This window comes from Nansenia antarctica (assembly GCF_963989245.1).
Source record: "Nansenia antarctica genome assembly, chromosome: 3".
In the NCBI taxonomy this organism is placed as follows: domain Eukaryota; kingdom Metazoa; phylum Chordata; class Actinopteri; order Argentiniformes; family Microstomatidae; genus Nansenia; species Nansenia antarctica.
In genome coordinates this window covers 30496272-30513586 of record NC_137688.1, presented here as the reverse complement: position 1 = coordinate 30513586, position 17315 = coordinate 30496272, and the positions used below count along the sequence as shown (strand labels likewise).

General features: G+C 47.5%; 1 protein-coding gene across 1 annotated transcript in view; it reads left to right on the top strand.

Moving 5' to 3' along the window:
* Nucleotides 1-4304: 4304 nt before the first annotated feature.
* The window catches only part of cgnb (cingulin b), a gene marked incomplete at both ends in the record, with an annotated part of 21804 nt that continues 8793 nt past the window's right edge, over nucleotides 4305-17315 (top strand). The window contains 7 exons of the mRNA XM_080527155.1: nucleotides 4305-5561; nucleotides 5808-5899; nucleotides 7033-7093; nucleotides 9928-10040; nucleotides 10430-10592; nucleotides 11480-11692; nucleotides 12960-13108. Coding sequence (XP_080383281.1) covers nucleotides 4305-5561; nucleotides 5808-5899; nucleotides 7033-7093; nucleotides 9928-10040; nucleotides 10430-10592; nucleotides 11480-11692; nucleotides 12960-13108 — 2048 coding nt within the window. The remainder of the gene's footprint in view (nucleotides 5562-5807; nucleotides 5900-7032; nucleotides 7094-9927; nucleotides 10041-10429; nucleotides 10593-11479; nucleotides 11693-12959; nucleotides 13109-17315) is intronic.

Genomic DNA, 17315 nt, shown 5'->3' with positions numbered 1-17315 from the left:
TAGTTCACTCATTCATAATAACTCATTCAATGAGAGATTGAAAAGCTTACAGCTTGAAATGTGGTTTTGCAACTGATCTTCTGGCAGGACCTGTTACCCTGGTAAGCCATGTAGGGAAAGGAGTGTGAGGGAGGGAGAGAAAGAGAAGAGAAGAGAGAGGGAGAAGAGAGAGGGAGAAGAGTACTCTATTGTCCAGTACAAGTAAATGCCCCTGGATCAGTTAGGGGTAAAAGGTGCAACCTGTAATTCAAACAACAACAACACCAACAAAGCAGGGGGGTATTCCATCAACGTTCTTGCGCAAAAAATTTTTAATCAAAAATGAGCCTGGATTCTCTCGCGAGATTTAGCTGGAGAAATCTAACCACTCTCAATGTCGTAGACGGGAGCTATGGATGCACAGACTGAACATCCTGGAGATGAGAATGATAGTTTTAACCATGTTTTGAAGCTATACAATAAGTAGTAAAACAAGCATATATTTTGGGGTTCTCATGGGGTAAGACAGTTCAACGAACCTCATGAGTCCAATAGTAGATGTACCAATTACAGACGGCCCTGTAAAAAAAAGTGTCTTGCTCAGTCGGCAATGGTAGGCATCTTTAGATATGAGAGGGGACAGAGAGAGAGAGGGAGAGGGAGAGTTAGAGGGGGCGGGAGCGGGGAAGGATGAAGGTTGGAGGTCCTGTTTGGTGACATTCCTGTCTCTCGGGGCTGTTGACACGAGTCTTTCCTTATGACGAGAGGCCTTGTGGACCAGTGAGACGAGGGCAGACCTTGGCAGTGACTGGGTGTCGTAGAACCGAGTCCAGTAGAATACGGTCCCCCAAACGCTGAGGGTCAGAGTCACTAAGCGTTTACCACCGTGGTTTGCACGATTTGTGAAAAAGCACGTTTGCTAAATGCTTAGCGAATCGGGCTCTGCTTGTGTCGGCCGACAGGCCTGCACATTTAGTAATGGCACCTGCATTTGATTGCACCAACTTATAATATTGTAGAAAATTGAAAGGAAACACTATAATTTTTTCTTTATTTTTTAAAAACTTTATTCGTTGGAGTGGTGTCCATTTTGGACTGAACAGTATGCAGTTCACCTGCTGCAGTTATTTTCCTCTCTGCATCTGTCGTTACATAGCATGACTCAGCTTATAGTCGCTAGCGGTAGTGACCGCAATCCTGTCAGATCATCTCACAATCACCCTCTTGCCACAACACCCCTATTCAACACAAGACATTAGACAACCCTAAATCTCTTGTTAGGTTGTACAGTTCTTCATAATCGGCCACTTAAACCAAACGAGAACCACACAGAACGTTGAGCAGCCTATAGAGAATGCTCGGAATCCTGGGAATGTTTTCCAAAGACAAAGGCTGACTTTGATTGGTTAATCTAACCCTGATGCCTGGGCTAGTCAAGGCTCGGGCTCGTTACTCAACAGCCAATTAGCTCTGGTTATTGATTAGTCCACCCTCCAGGTTATCAGTTCACCTGAGGAACGCCCCCCCCCAGGTTCTGCTGTGGTGAGAACTCAAGTAGGAACACAACCTCTGTAACCTGAAACTAGAGGGGGGGGGGGGGAGGAGGTGGTGCGACCTACTGGATGCGTGTTGAAACTAGGGGTGTAACGGATCACCACGGATCGGATCGTGTCACGGTTTTTGAGTCACGGATCGGATAATTTTTCGGATCAACACAAAACATAAAAATACAAATAAAAAGCTTTTTCCTCGAATTCTGTAAAAACACCACTTTTACTGTGTAAAACCCAACAACATTCAAGATGTCAAAACTGGTATATGTGTGTGTGTGTGTGTGTGTATATATATGTGTGTGTGTGTGTGTGTGTGTGTGTGTGTGCGTGTGTGTCTGCGTGTGTGTCTGCATGTGTGTGTGTGTGTGTGTGTCTGCGTGTGCGTGTGTGCAAGAAAGAACCTCAAAGCTCAAAGCAAACACACACTCCGGCTGAGTGGGTCCCTCAACTCCAGGGAGGGGGGGAGGGAGATGGCCTAGGTGGGCGCAGGGTGGGGGGGGTGGGGGGGGAGCGGGGACCATTCCTAACATAGCCCTGGTGTTTCACACTCCAGGGATTCAGCACAATAGGAGGAGCGTCTCCCCACCTTGCCTCTATTCTCATGGGAAGGCCCATTTTTTTTTATGTCCCCCCCCCCCCACACACACACACACACTGTTATAATCTGGGCGTGTTGATAAATGAATTCAGTCTACATGGATTGACTTCATTCAGTTAAAGGTGAGTGTGACTGATGATGATGATGACGAGTTGACGACCGTTGCATGTTAGAGGTGTTTACACTGACATGAACATTTTTTGGCATTTAGCAGACACCTTTATCCAAAGCGACTTACAAGAAATCCATTTGTCTAAGTAAGTGAATCATCTGTCCACCAGTCATAGCAGGAGAAAGTCATCTATGCTAGGGCCTGGGGCCGTCATCGTGCTAGAAGAGGGATTGTTTTTCTTTTATTATGACACAATACAATGAATTGTTAGGTAACAATACAATGGCATTCAATAGTGTGTTTATAATACAATAGTGTGTTTATAATATGTGTGTTTACCTAGATGAGGATAGGCTTGTATAGATGGTGGTGTAATGCTCTGCCACTCCCATTGACATACTGACACATAAAGATGTGATTGTGCATGAACAAAGACAGTACCCTCTCTCTCTCTCTCTCTCTCTCTCTCTCTCTCTCTCTCTCTCTCTCTCTCTCTCTCTCTCTCTCTCTCTCTCTCTCTCTCTCTCTCTCCCTCTCCCTCTCCAAGATACTTAAAAATATCTAAAAATACCACGGCACTTACATTTTTATACGGGAAATAAAAGAAAAATGTAAGTGCAGCTTTTCACCAAAGTGTTTCGGCGCTTGCCTTTGTCAGGGTAGGGTAGGTTAATTAGAAAAAAAAGATGGAGAAAAAGGAATGAAATAGAGAAGGTGGGGGGGGGGGAAGATCCAAGAGAATGCCGTTAATCATTAACGCGGTGTAATGAAGGTTGTATGCACACGCTGGCAGGAGGGAGGGAGCGGAAACCCAACAGCCAGCAGGCAGAACTCCAGCAGAGCCACAGCGAGGCCCCGACCGGACCAGACCTACTAACTGCCAGGGAGGAGGTGGTGGAGGACACGTCCCTCCCATCCTCCCATTTCTACCTCCACCATCCTCCCCTCCTGTTGACAGAGCGCTGTGCTGTGCTGTGCTGTGCTGTGCTGTGCTGTGTTGGTTGAATGGTCTGTGAGAGAGAAAGAATAAGGGCATGACAGAGGCGTGCTAATAGGATGACTAACAGTATGAGTCAGTTTCAGTGAGTGTGTGTGTGTGTGTGTGTGTGTGTGTGTGTGTGTGTGTGTGTGTGTGTGTGTGTGTGTGTGTGTGTAAGCGTTGTGCCAGGAACCTGCTCCTGGCTGGGTGGGGACAACTGAAACTGTGTTATCAGACCAAGTACACAGCTGCATCAGGAGAGTGAGACCATAGAGTTATATAGAGTTAGAACTATGGGAGAGACCATAGAGTTATATAGAGTTAGAACTATGGGAGAGACCATAGTTATATAGAGTTAGAACTATGGGAGAGACCATAGAGTTATATAGAGTTAGAACTATGGAGACACCATAGAGTTATATAGAGTTAGAACTATGGGAGAGACCATAGTTATATAGAGTTAGAACTATGGGAGAGACCATAGATTTATATAGAGTTAGAACTATGGGAGTGACCATAGTTATATAGAGTTAGAACTATGGGAGAGACCATAGAGTTATATAGAGTTAGAACTACGGGAGAGACCATAGAGTTATATAGAGTTAGAACTATGGAGACACCATAGAGTTATATAGAGTTAGAACTATAGGAGATGTGGCCTGTGGTGGTCCAGTAGTCTAGCACCATGGTCGACAGTGCACACATATGCCCATGTCGGCATGGTTTCAAATCCGGCCCATGCCCTGCTGACATGCCCTCTCTCCCTTCTTCTCATTACTTCACTGTATCTGTCCAATCAAATGAAAAATATAAGTGGGATTGCCCCACTCAGAAAAAAAAACAAAACACTTTAGGAGGGACCTAGAATAGTGAGGAACCCCAGGAGAGTTACAGCAGATGACAGGGATTTCTGGAATACCGTTCTGTCCTTCTGTTCTTCTGTCCTTCTGTCTTTTCGGTTTTGTAGCTGAGGATATCCCAGAAGCCGGAATGTTTGAACTTATTTGAATTTCTCACTCTCTCACTCTCTCTCTCTCTCCCCCCACCTCCTCAGGTCTTCTCTAGCCAAACCAGGAAGTGGACATGAGCACTCTCTCTACAGACAGGAAGCCCCCCCATGACTACGGCGTCCAGATCCGTTTCATCAAGGACCTTCACGACACGGGGGGCGGCTACCCCGAGAAGAGCAGAGGGGGAGGGGCCAGTAACAGCTCCACCCCCCCCTCCAACAAGTACGGGGTGGCGGTGCGGGTCCAGGGCATCTCTGGCCAGCCCTACGTGGTCCTGAAGGACGGGGACAAGGGGGACTCGTACGGGGTCCAGCTGAAGACCCAGCAGCCCCAGCCCCAGGCCCAGGCCCAGCCTCAGACCCCCAACTCGGCTAGTTCGTCCCCCTACAGCAGCAGCCTGCCCCGGGGGAGGGAGACCCGGGGAGGAGGTGGAGGTGGGGACGTCCAGAACCCTTACGGCCCGGCCAGACAGACGGCCAGCACCAGCTCCGACTCCCCGGTCTCCCCGGAGGAGGACGAGGGAGGGGAGGACTTCGGGAGCCCGTTCAAAAGGCCGCCCGGGGACGGCCAGGCGGGGAGCCAGGGGGAGGGGGAGGGGGGCGGCGCTGGGTCTGGGAAGGAGAGGGCGCCGCCGGAGAGGGTGAAGCCGGAAACCCGCCCCAAACCCTCCAGCCTGGCTGCGAAGGCGAAGACGAAGGAGAGGGCGTGGCTCAACGGGCTCAGCAGCGACGACGGGCTCAGTGACGACGGCTACAACGAGGCGGGGCTGAAACCCGTCTGCCTCAAGGGGGCGGGGCCTAAGCGGAACGGGGTGGGGCTTAGTAGCGGGTCGCTGGGCCGACACAGCGGGAAAAGGGCGGGCCTCCTCTCCTCCTCCTCGCCGGAGTCCTACCCGGAACCCCCTCCTCCCGTGCTGTTTGAGGAGGAGCCAATCGACACCAACTCCTTAGCGCCCATCAACAAGCTCATCAGTAAGTTCAACAGCGCCACGCCCGCGGGGGGGCATGCCAGGGGGCGCTCCGGTGCCAGGCAGCGGCTCCGCTTCGACGAACGCCGGCGCTCCAGGAGCCTGGACGCCCGGAAGGAGGTGCGCTCCTCCAAGGAGCCGTCCCCTCCCCCTTCCTCCCCCGCTCGGAATCCCTACGCCTCCCCTCTCTCCTCCTCTTCCTCCACCTCCACCACCTCCTCATCTGCCAGCAGTCTGGGAAGGAGCCCGGCCTCCGTCGCCACGGTGACGGCCCTCCCTCCCAACAAGCCCAGCTTCAACAAGTCACCTGGGAAGCTTGTTGCCAAGGACACCCCTCCTCCGGCCTTACCGCCAAAGAAGCCAGTAAGTGACGGTGTTCAGTGGTAAACAGTTTGGCAAGCTTGTTTCAGATGCACAGATTATGTGGAGGTGTGTGTGCAGAATATAGGATCGTCAAAGGACTTGACTCTATAAGAGTGGTTGTGTGTGTGTGTGTGTGTGTGTGTGTGTGTGTGTGTGTGTAATGACATCACAGAGTAAAAGCCATTAACAGTGTGTGAGTGTTGAACAGGGTCATATATTTATTCTTTGTCCCTTTTCTCAATGAAGGTGATGCCCGCCCAACGGGTTCAGAGTTCAGAGGTCATCAGTGAAGAGGAAGCACAAACCAAACCAGCTGTCTACCCATTCCTGAAAGAGGGGTAAGTAACGGCCCAAATATGAGCACTTGTACTGGTAGAGTTTGATATGGCTTCTTTATACTTTATACTAATACTTATACTAATACTTATACTAATACTTTACCAGTGGAGGTAGAAAGGAAGGGAGGAAGGAAGGGATGGAAGGGCTTCCTCCTCCGCCAGCCTCCCCTGGGGCGTTAGTTATAAATGTTGCGTAGGCACAGTTGTCGTACGCCACTTTCTTAGCAAACTTTGGGATTTATCGAAAACAAACTTGACAGGAGAATGTGTGGTCCTCCAGGGTCACTCTGACCCATGCTCCTCCAGGGTCACTCTGACCCATGCTCCTCCACGGACACTCTGACCCATCCTCCTCCAGGGTCACTCTGACCCATGCTCCTCCACGGACACTCTGACCCATGCTCCTCCAGGGCCACTCTGACCCATGCTCCTCCAGGGTCACTCTGACCCATGCTCCTCCACGGACACTCTGACCCATGCTCCTCCACGGACACTCCGTCCCATGCTCCTCCAGGGTCACTCTGACCCATGCTCCTCCACAGACACTCTGACCCATGCTCCTCCACAGACACTCTGACCCATGCTCCTCCAGGGTCACTCTGACCCATGCTCCTCCAGGGTCACTCTGACCCATGCTCCTCCAGGGTCACTCTGACCCATGCGTACGCACATAAACTGGAGAAATGAAAAACTGCGACTCCGATGAAACTCGAGAATCACTTTTGATCACAATTGATCATTGTGTAAAATAAAGTCAGTATTATTTTATTATAAAATAAAATAAAGTCAGTATGGATGAATATTAATTAGTGGCGTTTCACTGACTATGTATAGGCAACTATATATGCAACCTTTTGACGTGAATCCTCACACGTCGCACGCACAGTTTTTTTAAAATGAGCCCCCTGGTATCTACTGTACTGTATTTGGTCAGTCGGGAACTGAACCAAACAACCTACTCGCAGCCAGCATTTAAACTGTTAATCCTGCCAAAATAAATATTCCTCTCACATTACTCATTAACACTCACCATTGATGATGTTCACCACTCTCTCTGCTTAAAAAACCCCCACTACACTGGTTTCCTTGTTTCACTATGGCATGAATCGTTAGTTTCTATTGGTGTGCTTCAGGACTGTCAGGACCAATGAACGGAAGGCCAACCTCCTCTACGAGACAACCGGTGATCCAAAGGTACGTAACCAAAACATCTCATTTTAGAATGAGAACATTTTTCATTTTGTGTAAGCGTGTTTATGCAAAGGTGCAAAGATCGACACGAGTACTTCACATGATGGAGCCATTCTTGGCACCGTCTCTGTCTGTCTGTATCTATGTATGTATGTATGTCTGTCTGTCTGTGTCTGTCTGTCTGTCTGTCTGTCTGTCTGTGCGAGCTGTCACCCTAAAGAGGAAGACAGAGAGAGAGAGAGAGATCCTGCATCGTTCTGTCTGTTCCTACATGCCCTATATTCTCCCACCACAGTGTGGGCCCAGCCTCATTTGCATATACTATATTTGCGTATAGTAGCTCTTCCCCTTGTGTACACTACACTATCTCATATATATGCAAACTAGCTTCTTTCTGTAAGCCACTGGTGTATGTATGAGCTCTGGTTATGTAACCCCGCCCCCAACACCCACCCACCCACCCAGTGTGTTAAGTGTCCATGCCTGTTGCTATGCCGACATGTGAATCATCCATCTCGGTCCCTTGGCAACAGACAACCTGCTGAGGGAGGAAAAGCTGATTAGGGCCCACCTGTGTCGCTGGTTAAGGAGCTCAGCCATTGGCTGATTGGAAGCTGTCGCTGGTTAAGGAGCTCAGTCATTGGCTGATTGGAAGCTGTCGGTGGTTAAGGAGCTCAGCCATTGGCCGACAGGGAGCCGTCCGTGGTGGAGGGCTCAGCCAATGGGGATCCATCAATAATTGAGTTGGAGTGGAACCCAGCACCAGGCAGGCTGGGTCAGCCTCACACTCACACTCACACTCACACACACACTCACACTCACACTCACACTCACACTCACACTCACACTCACACTCACACTCACACTCACACACACACACACACACACACACACACACACACACACACATGCGTTGTGTCTCTGAGGGGTTTTAATGTTTTATTTACAGTAGCATGACAGAACCATGACGATGCCGTTAGTGAAACCAGCAGAGATACACACTGTAGAGATACACACTGATACACACTGTAGAGATACACACTGTAGGATACACACTGTAGGATACACACTGATACAAACTGATACACACTGTAGCACTGTAGGATACACACTGTAGGATACACACTGTAGGATACACACTGTAGGATACACACTGTAGGATACACACTGATACACACTGATACACACTGTAGAGATACACACTGTAGGATACACACTGTAGGATACACACTGATACACACTGTAGGATACACACTGATACACACTGTAGGATACACACTGTAGGATACACACTGTAGGATAAACACTGATACACACTGTAGGATACACACTGATACACACTGTAGGATACACACTGATACACACTGTAGGATACACACTGTAGGATACACACTGTAGGATACACACTGTAGGATACACACTGTAGAGATACACACTGATACACACTGTAGGATACACACTGTAGGATACACACTGTAGGATACACACTGTAGGATACACACTGATACACACTGTAGGATACACACTGATACACACTGTAGGATACACACTGTAGGATACACACTGATACACACTGTAGAGATACACACTGTAGGATACACACTGTAGGATACACACTGTAGGATACACACTGTAGGATACACACTGTAGGATACACATTGTAGGATACACTGTAGAGATACACACTGTAGGATACACATTGTAGGATACACATTGTAGGATACACACTGATACACACTGTAGAGATACACACTGTAGAGATACACACTGATGCAGTGTTCAGTGTGGTGTTTCTGGTGCTGAGGCAGTGTTAAGTGTAGTGTGTCTGGTTCTGAGGCAGTGTTAAGTGTGTCTGGTTCTGATGGTGTTAAATGTTGTACTTGCCTATGTCAGTGTGTCAGAGTTAGACAGATACCAGGGAAACCCAAGATGGTGTATTGGGTTAGCTGGGACAGGTGGCGTGTGTGTGTGTGTGTGTGTGTGTGTGTGTGTGTGTGTGTGTGTGTGTGTGTGTGTGTGTGTGGGTGCATCTGCTTGCCTATCTGTGCTATGACCAGATGGAACACAGTCTGCTGCCTTATTTGCATAGCATCATTCTTATCATTAGCTTAGAACATCTGATAAGCCTATCAGAAGGTGGCAGAGTTCCATATATGGTCTGATCCATTGAAACAGATGGATATCCAGACAAATTACCATAGTCTTTACAATGGAAAGCTGCTATTTACACACAACGACCACTAGTTGGATTTACTAGTTGTAAATTAGCCTGCCTCCTACACAGAAAAACTGCAAAATAGCGTTATACTAGCTTATCATGATGTGATTTTGAAAATGTAAGGATACTGGGTGGTAGAACGCACATATCTAGGAAAAGTCATGAAAGGAGGGTCCTGAAATTTGATTGAGTGCAAAGAAATAACATTTTTTTACTCACACACATGGTAGCTTGCCGCCATTGGTGTGTGAATGGGTGAATGAGAGGCCGTTGTAAAGCGCTTTGGATAAAGGCATAGCTATATAAGTGCAGTCTTTACCATTTACTGACCATCCACAGAAAGCAGTACTCCCTCTCGCCTACGGAGTAAAGCAGCGATGTCATGGCTCTGACATCACGCAGACTAAATGAATGGAACTTATCTAATAGAGGATTTCTTTACACATGTTCACATAGATAGTCCAGTGTTCTTTCATATATTTACCATGAATGCAAATGTGTACCTACATAGTCATATGAATGTATTGTACAGTATCTACAGCAGATGAGTGTACTGTACTGGACGGTATGTTGACGTGTGTGTGTGTGTGTGTGTGTGTGTGTGTGTGTGTGTGTGTAGGGTCAGGCTGATGGGAGCCTGAGGAAGGAGCTGGATGAGAGGCTGAATGAGAACCTCCGGCTGCAGGAACAGCTGAGCCGCAACAAGACACAACTACAGCACGTCACAGAGGAGTACGAACACACCCTACATATGTGTCTGTCTGCCTGTCTGTCTGTCTCTCTCTCTCTCTCTCTCTCTCTCTCTCTCTCTCTCTCTCTCTCTCTCTCTGTGTCAGAGAGACAGACAGACACACAGAGAGAGAGACACAGAGAGAGACAGAGAGACACAGACAGACACACAGAGAGAGAGAGACAGACAGACAGACAGAGACAGACAGACAGATACAGAGACAGACAGAGACAGACAGACACACAGAGTGACAGACAGACAGATAGAGAGACAGACAATCTGTCTGTCTGTCTCTGTGTGTCTGTCTGTCTCTGTCTGTCTGTCTGTGAGTTAGGTGATTGTCTATGTGATGATGTGTTGCTGAGGTAGTGATTGGTGGGCGTGTCCTCAGGCTGACCCAGCTGCGTATGGCCAGGGAGGAGGCGGAGGCCCGGGGCCGCCAACAGGAAGACCAGCTGGCAGAACTTCAGGAGGAGCTGAGAACCGTGTCAGAGAACACGCCACACACACACTCACTACACACGGTAGGGCCACACACACACTCACTACACACAGTAGGGCCACACACACACTCACTACACACAGTAGGGCCACACACACACTCACTACACACGGTAGGCCCACACACACACTCACTACACACAGTAAGGCCACACACACACTCACTACACACAGTAGGGCCACACACACACTCACTACACACGGTAGGGCCACACACACACTCACTACACACAGTAGGGCCACACACACACTCACTACACACGGTAGGGCCACACAAACACACACTCACTACACACGGTAGGGCCACACACACACTCACTACACACGGTAGGGCCACACACACACTCACTACACACGGTAGGGCCACACACACACTCACTACACACGGTAGGGCCACACACACGGTAGGGCCACACTCACACTCACTACACACGGTAGGGCCACACACACTCACTACACACAGTAGGGCCACACACACTCACTACACACGGTAGGGCCACACACACACTCACTACACACGGTAGGGCCACACACACACTCACTACACACGGTAGGCTGGTGATGATGATGACGATGATGATTGATTGATTGATTGAGATGTTTATTTCAAATATGTGCAAAACAGCAACAATAATAAATATAACGGAAAACAAAAAAACTAAACTAATAGAATAAAAATAAAAAAATCTCACATATTTGAAAAGGAGTGAGAACTTATCCAATCCCACCCCATAAATCATAAAGATGCTTCCTGTTCAAATGCACAAATTAATGCAATCTCATAATATATACAAACACTGCGTACCCAAAAGTCTAAATCATATTTACATACTTAATTAAATAAAAAAAGAAAATAAGGAATAAATATTAAGGAACCCAAATGATAATGATTTTAACGATGATGACGATGACGACCATCTCCCGCCCCCTCTCTCGGCAGGAAGTGATGTCGCTGCAGGCGGACCTGGCCGAGGCGGCCCTGCGGCGCCAGCGGCTGGAGGAGACGCTGCATCAGCGCGAGCGCGAGCTGACGGCCCTGAAGGGGGCGCTGAAGGAGGAGGTGGAGGCGCACGACGGGGAGGTGGAGGCCCTGAGGGAGCAGTACGGGCACGACGTGGACACCCTCAGGAGCAGCATGGAGCAGGTCTCACAGGTGAGAGAGAGAGAGAGAGAGAGAGAGAGAGAGAGAGAGAGAGAGAGAGAGAGAGAGAGAGAGAGAGAGAGAGAGAGAGAGAGAGAGAGAGAGAGAGAGAGAGAGAGAGAGAGAGAGAGAGAGAGAGAGAGAGAGAGAGAGAGAGAGAGAGAGAGAGAGAGAGAGAGAGAGAGAGAGAGAGAGAGAGAGAGAGAGAGAGAGAGAGAGAGAGAGAGAGAGAGAGAGAGAGAGAGAGAGAGAGAGAGAGAGAGAGAGAGAGAGAGAGAGAGAGAGAGAGAGAGAGAGAGAGAGAGACCGCTCATTGGGAGCAATTTGGGGTTCAGTGTCTTGCCACAAGGACACTTCGACATGTGGCCAGCCGGGGCTCAATCTGCCGACCTTGCGATCATTAGACGCTGACTCTACCTCCTGAGCCACAGCCGCCCTGGCTATTATAGAAGCAAAGCCACGACCGACGCTCCTTATCTTGTCTTTTTCTTTGCATACACACACACACACACACACACACACGCGACTCGCAGGTTCCGTTAAACACCTGACGCATCGATCACACCGACATGTCTAGTTGGGTTGTTTGCGATTGTGTTCAGATCTGGTTGACATTGTAAATCCATACATACACAATGCATAGTCACATGACTTTACACCTAAACACAGATGATTGTACCTGTGTACACTGATGTACATTTCTACACACTATAGTACTATCGATCCAGGGAGGCTGGTGGAGGTAGAAATCGGAGGGACGAGGCCCGTTAGTAAAGCAGGGAGCGGAACGAGGAACGGTATCAAACACGCATGACTATATGTCGTAAAAAGCGTAACACAGACGGTAGGGTCAATGACCACGATGATGACCATTTAACAGCCTTTTTTGATAGACACAGTATAGTAGAGATTTTTGACAGGAAGGATGGGTGAGAGAGAGAGAGCCGGAATTGAACCAGGAACCCTGCGGTTGTATGGTTGACGCTTAACCCGCTACGCCACCTAAGCACCCCACGATTTAACAGCCTTAAATACCCCCCCCCCCTCCCTATGCTCCCCCCCTCCCTATGCTCCCCCCCCCTCCCTATGCTCCCCCCCTCCTCCCTATGCTCCCCCCCCCTGCCTATGCTCCCCCCCTCCCTATGCTCCCCCCCCCCTCCCTATGCTCCCCCCCCTCCCTATGCTCCCCCCCCCTCCCTCCCTATGCTCCCCCCCCCCTCCCTATGCTCCCCCCCCCTCCCTATGCTCCCCCCCCCCCTCCCTATGCTCCCCCCCCCAGTCGCAGCAGCAGATCGAGGAGGAGAGGCAGCGGGTGAACCACTCCATGCTCAGCCTGGAGGAGGAGCTGCAGAGCTGCAAGGACCAGGGCGGCCACTGGAGGGCGCAGCTGGACGCCGCCTCCCAGGAGCTCCACACCACCAAGCAAGAGTGAGTCGCTGGCTGCCATGTCGCTGGCTACTGTACATTGTCCTGTGTGCTCCACTTATCCACGTAGGAAGAGTTTCAAATGGACCATGAAGGGTTTTTCGGTTATTTCGTGACAGAAATAGTTTTATCCTTTTATCTTTTTTGGGGGGGCGGGGAGGGGGGGGGGGGGTGATGGGGGGATGGTGGATACAGAGTTTGGCAATGAATCTCTAAATGTTGTCTGTAAAGTCATCGACTCTTACTCGAGGTATGGGGGGGTCAGTACCTACCATTGAGTTATATAACGCTAGAGAAAGCAACTGCTGTCTTTCCCCAACCATATAAACACAGTTCATTTAGGGGAGTGCGCCCTCTGGTGTTTAAAACTCTATGGTACCTGTTGGTTCATATGTATTTAGCCCATCTACACCCGTTCATTTGTAGAGCCATATCACTGTACAGTACATGGCTACATGCTGCCTGTACAGCACAGCCCTAGGAGCCTTCCCTGGGAGGTTGGGTACCTGGGTATTGTTGTGTTCAGCAGTGCCGTTGCCATGGCACCGCAGTGTGCGCTTCTGTGGTGACGGTCAGAGCAACAGATGACTGCAGTAGAAACAGGTATCTAGACTATCCTTCTAGAACATTCTCTGTAACATAGTCAGATTATTATAAAGCTGTTTTTTTCTGTCGTGTGGCACCTAGACTATCCTTCTAATCTAGAGCATTCTCTGCGACATAGACAGGGGTGCACATAACTTTTTGGGGCCAGTGCTCAGAGGAGCACCTAGGGATGCTGCTTGGTGCTCCCCGAGCTCACGAGTCACGACCCGTCCCACAGGATGGATAAAAAAGGGATACATGGATAACTTATATTAGCAAAACGACATTTATTCAAAAATAAGATGAACGAACAAATGATTGTGTGCAAAACAAAAGAAACAAATGAAAAATCAAATGACTGCTCTTTAAGCATGAAAGTCTGTCAGACTCCTTTAAACACAATGAAATCAACTGACATCTCTTTAAGCACTAACTGAATGTCTGTTCTTTAAATACAATGAAATCAACTGATATCTCTTTAAGCACTGCTCTGTTCTGTAAACACTGAAATCAACTTTCAACAAAAAGTTACAGCCTAAGCATTTACTTATGCTACAAGCTTAATCATCATCATCATCACTGCTCTCTTGACTGTTGTTAATACTGTCCTCAATTTCAACCATGGTAGAGGATGTTGTAGGCTATCACTTTAAATAGCTCATTATTTTGATTGTGCAACAAAGTCTTTTTTTTTTTCTTCTAATATAATTCCCAACCATATTCCCTGGGTCAGGGGTCGAGGTGCGATAATGAAGCTGTAAAACAAACGTCTGAACGTTTGAAAGCTTCAGAGAAAAGAAACGTGAAGTGCCTTGGTGTTGTTTTTCCTTTTAGCGACGAGTCGTTCGGGACTGAATTTTCACGTGTCGGCGTGATAACCGTGCGATGCGCGATACGCGGAATGAAAGTACAAGTTACGATACTTTCCGAATGTTTTCGTGAGGGGAGTCGCCGTGGTCGTCGTCGGTGGGTACATTGTGGTCATGAAAGGATATGGTATTGGTATTAACGGGCAGTCAGCAGTTAGCAGTAGGAGTTTTGAGGAAGTCAATTCCTCTCCCAGCGCTTCCAGCTGTTGGTGCGCAAGAGCGCGTTCATGCCGCTGATCCTCCGCGCAACATGCATTTTGGCGACGCATGCGCACTGGCGCACCAGTTATGTGCACCCCTGGACATAGACCATCGTAGTTAGATTAGAAAGCTGTTCCGATCATGTCGACCTCAATTACTGTGAAAATAAAGTTGGCCTATGACCTCAGAACGCTGAGATAGGGTGTGGCTGTTGTAATGGTTCCCGTCGCGGTCCGGGAGTCTTATCTGGCCTGACACTTTGTGATTGATAACAGTACTGTTTGAGTACTGTTTGCCCCCAGGTATTTGCCTTTCGTTGTTGCTTCCATTTGGGAGCACTTGAGCGAAACGCGCTTTCACACACACATTGTCCTGCTGTTTGCTTACATTTGAATCAAAGGAATTCTCTCAGGACTGCGTAGGAGCTCAGGGTTCTCGTTGATACTGTGTTTTTGGCTTCCGTCCAGATCTGGAAATGTTGACATCATTCCTCTGTTTGTCTTCCTTTAATGCATGCACTCTTTTCTTCTTTTATCCCCTGACTTTGTATTGGGCAGGAGCGGGCAGCACAGAAGCACTCCAGTGTGAGAGAGACACTCCCACTCACTGTGTTTGGTTTGACTAGAATAGAGTAGTCTCCCAGAGCTAAACCCTAACGTAACATACAGTGCTGCTTGAACGTATGGGAACCCCCATTTAATGTAGTTTTTACCATTAAATCTTTATTTAATCAGAACCAGTCTTTGTTATCTGGCATTCCATATGTTGGTTTAGAGGGAATCATGCATGTAGTAGAAAAACTAAATTCTAAATAAATTAGTGCAGGTGCACAAATAAGTGAACCCCAAGTTGCCTTGGTTAAATCAAGTAGGTAAGTAGAATCCGGTGGGTAAATAATTGGGTACCAAATGAACCAATTGAAGGAGAGATCTTTAAGAAAGAGGTCAGGTGGGACTGGTCAGTTTTGCGTTATCCATACAGGTGAATGCAAAACACACCATGCCGAGAGGAAAGGATATCTCAGAGGACATCAGGAAGAGGTTAGAAAGAGAATAAGAAGAACACTGAATCAAAATGGCATTCGTGGCGTGGGAGGGTTGCCATTAAAAAAAATATATCTAAAAATAACCAAACTGCTCTTCTTAACTTTGCTGGAGACCATCTGGACATGCCTGAAGGTTTCTGGAAGTCCATTCTCTGGACAGATGAGTCCAACATTTGGTCACAATCAAATCTACTACGTTTGGCGAAAACCCAACACTGCCTACCACCAAAAGAACCTTATCCTATCTGTCAAGCATGGTGGTGGGAATGTCATGATCTGGCGCTGCTTTTCCTCCTCTGCACCTGGACAACTCCACATCATTAAGGTGAACCATGAATTTCTAGGTATACTAGGAGATTTTTTAACAGAACTTTCAAGCCATCAGTCAAGGAGCTAAAGCTGGCCTGAAAATGGGTCTTTCAAAAAGACAACAACCCAAAGCATTCAAACAAATCTACCAAGGAATGGCTCAGATAAAGAAGATTTGTGTTTTGGATTGGCCAAGTGAAATTCTGACCTAAATCCAATTGAGATGCTGTGGCAGGGCCTGAAGTGGGCAGTTCATGCCAGACACCCCTCAAACCTCACTCAATTGGCTCACTTCTGTAAGGAATAAATATCTCAAAACAGATGTCAGAGACTGACTAGTGGATATACCAAACCTTTACTCCAAGTTATCTCTGCTAATGGAGGTGCCACAAGCTATTGACTGAAGAGGTTCACTTATTTTTGCACCTGCACTAATTTCTTTATAATTTAGTTTTCCTACTACACACATGATTCCCTCTAAAGCAACATATTTACATTTCATGGTAAAAACAAAAATAATTCTATAATTGCACAAGGGGTTCACATACATTCACACAGCACTGTACATGACACACACCATATGTCCATATGATATACACTATGACACATGCTATAGTGTACATGACACACACACACACACATAATAATATGTTATACATATTGTGATACACACGTATTTACATGTAAAACATATGATACACACATGTATTATGTTAAACATATGATACACACATGTATTATGTTAAACATATGATACACACATGTATTATGTTAAACATTGATACACACATGTATTATGTTAAACATATGATACACCCATTACAGCATATAATGATATACACATAATAACATATGTAATATGCTTGTATCTTAAGTTGGATTTGGTACAAAGTGACTATGTACTATTTTGATCATTAGAATGCAACATATTTCTACAACAATCAACTGAGCAAATTACCAATTGATTTGTGTTTTTTTCTGGCATTAAATCAAGTTCCCAATAAGCAATGATGATGTAATCAAATCAATGACGCTTTATACAGACATGATCCGGGTGGTGTGTGTGTGTGTGTGTGTGTGTGTGTGTGTGTGTGTGTGTGTGTGTGTGTGTGTGTGTGTGTGTGTGTGTGTGTGTGTGTGTGTGTGTGTGTGTGTGTGTGGTGTGAGAGAGAGAGTGTGAGAGAGTGTGAGAGAGTGTGAG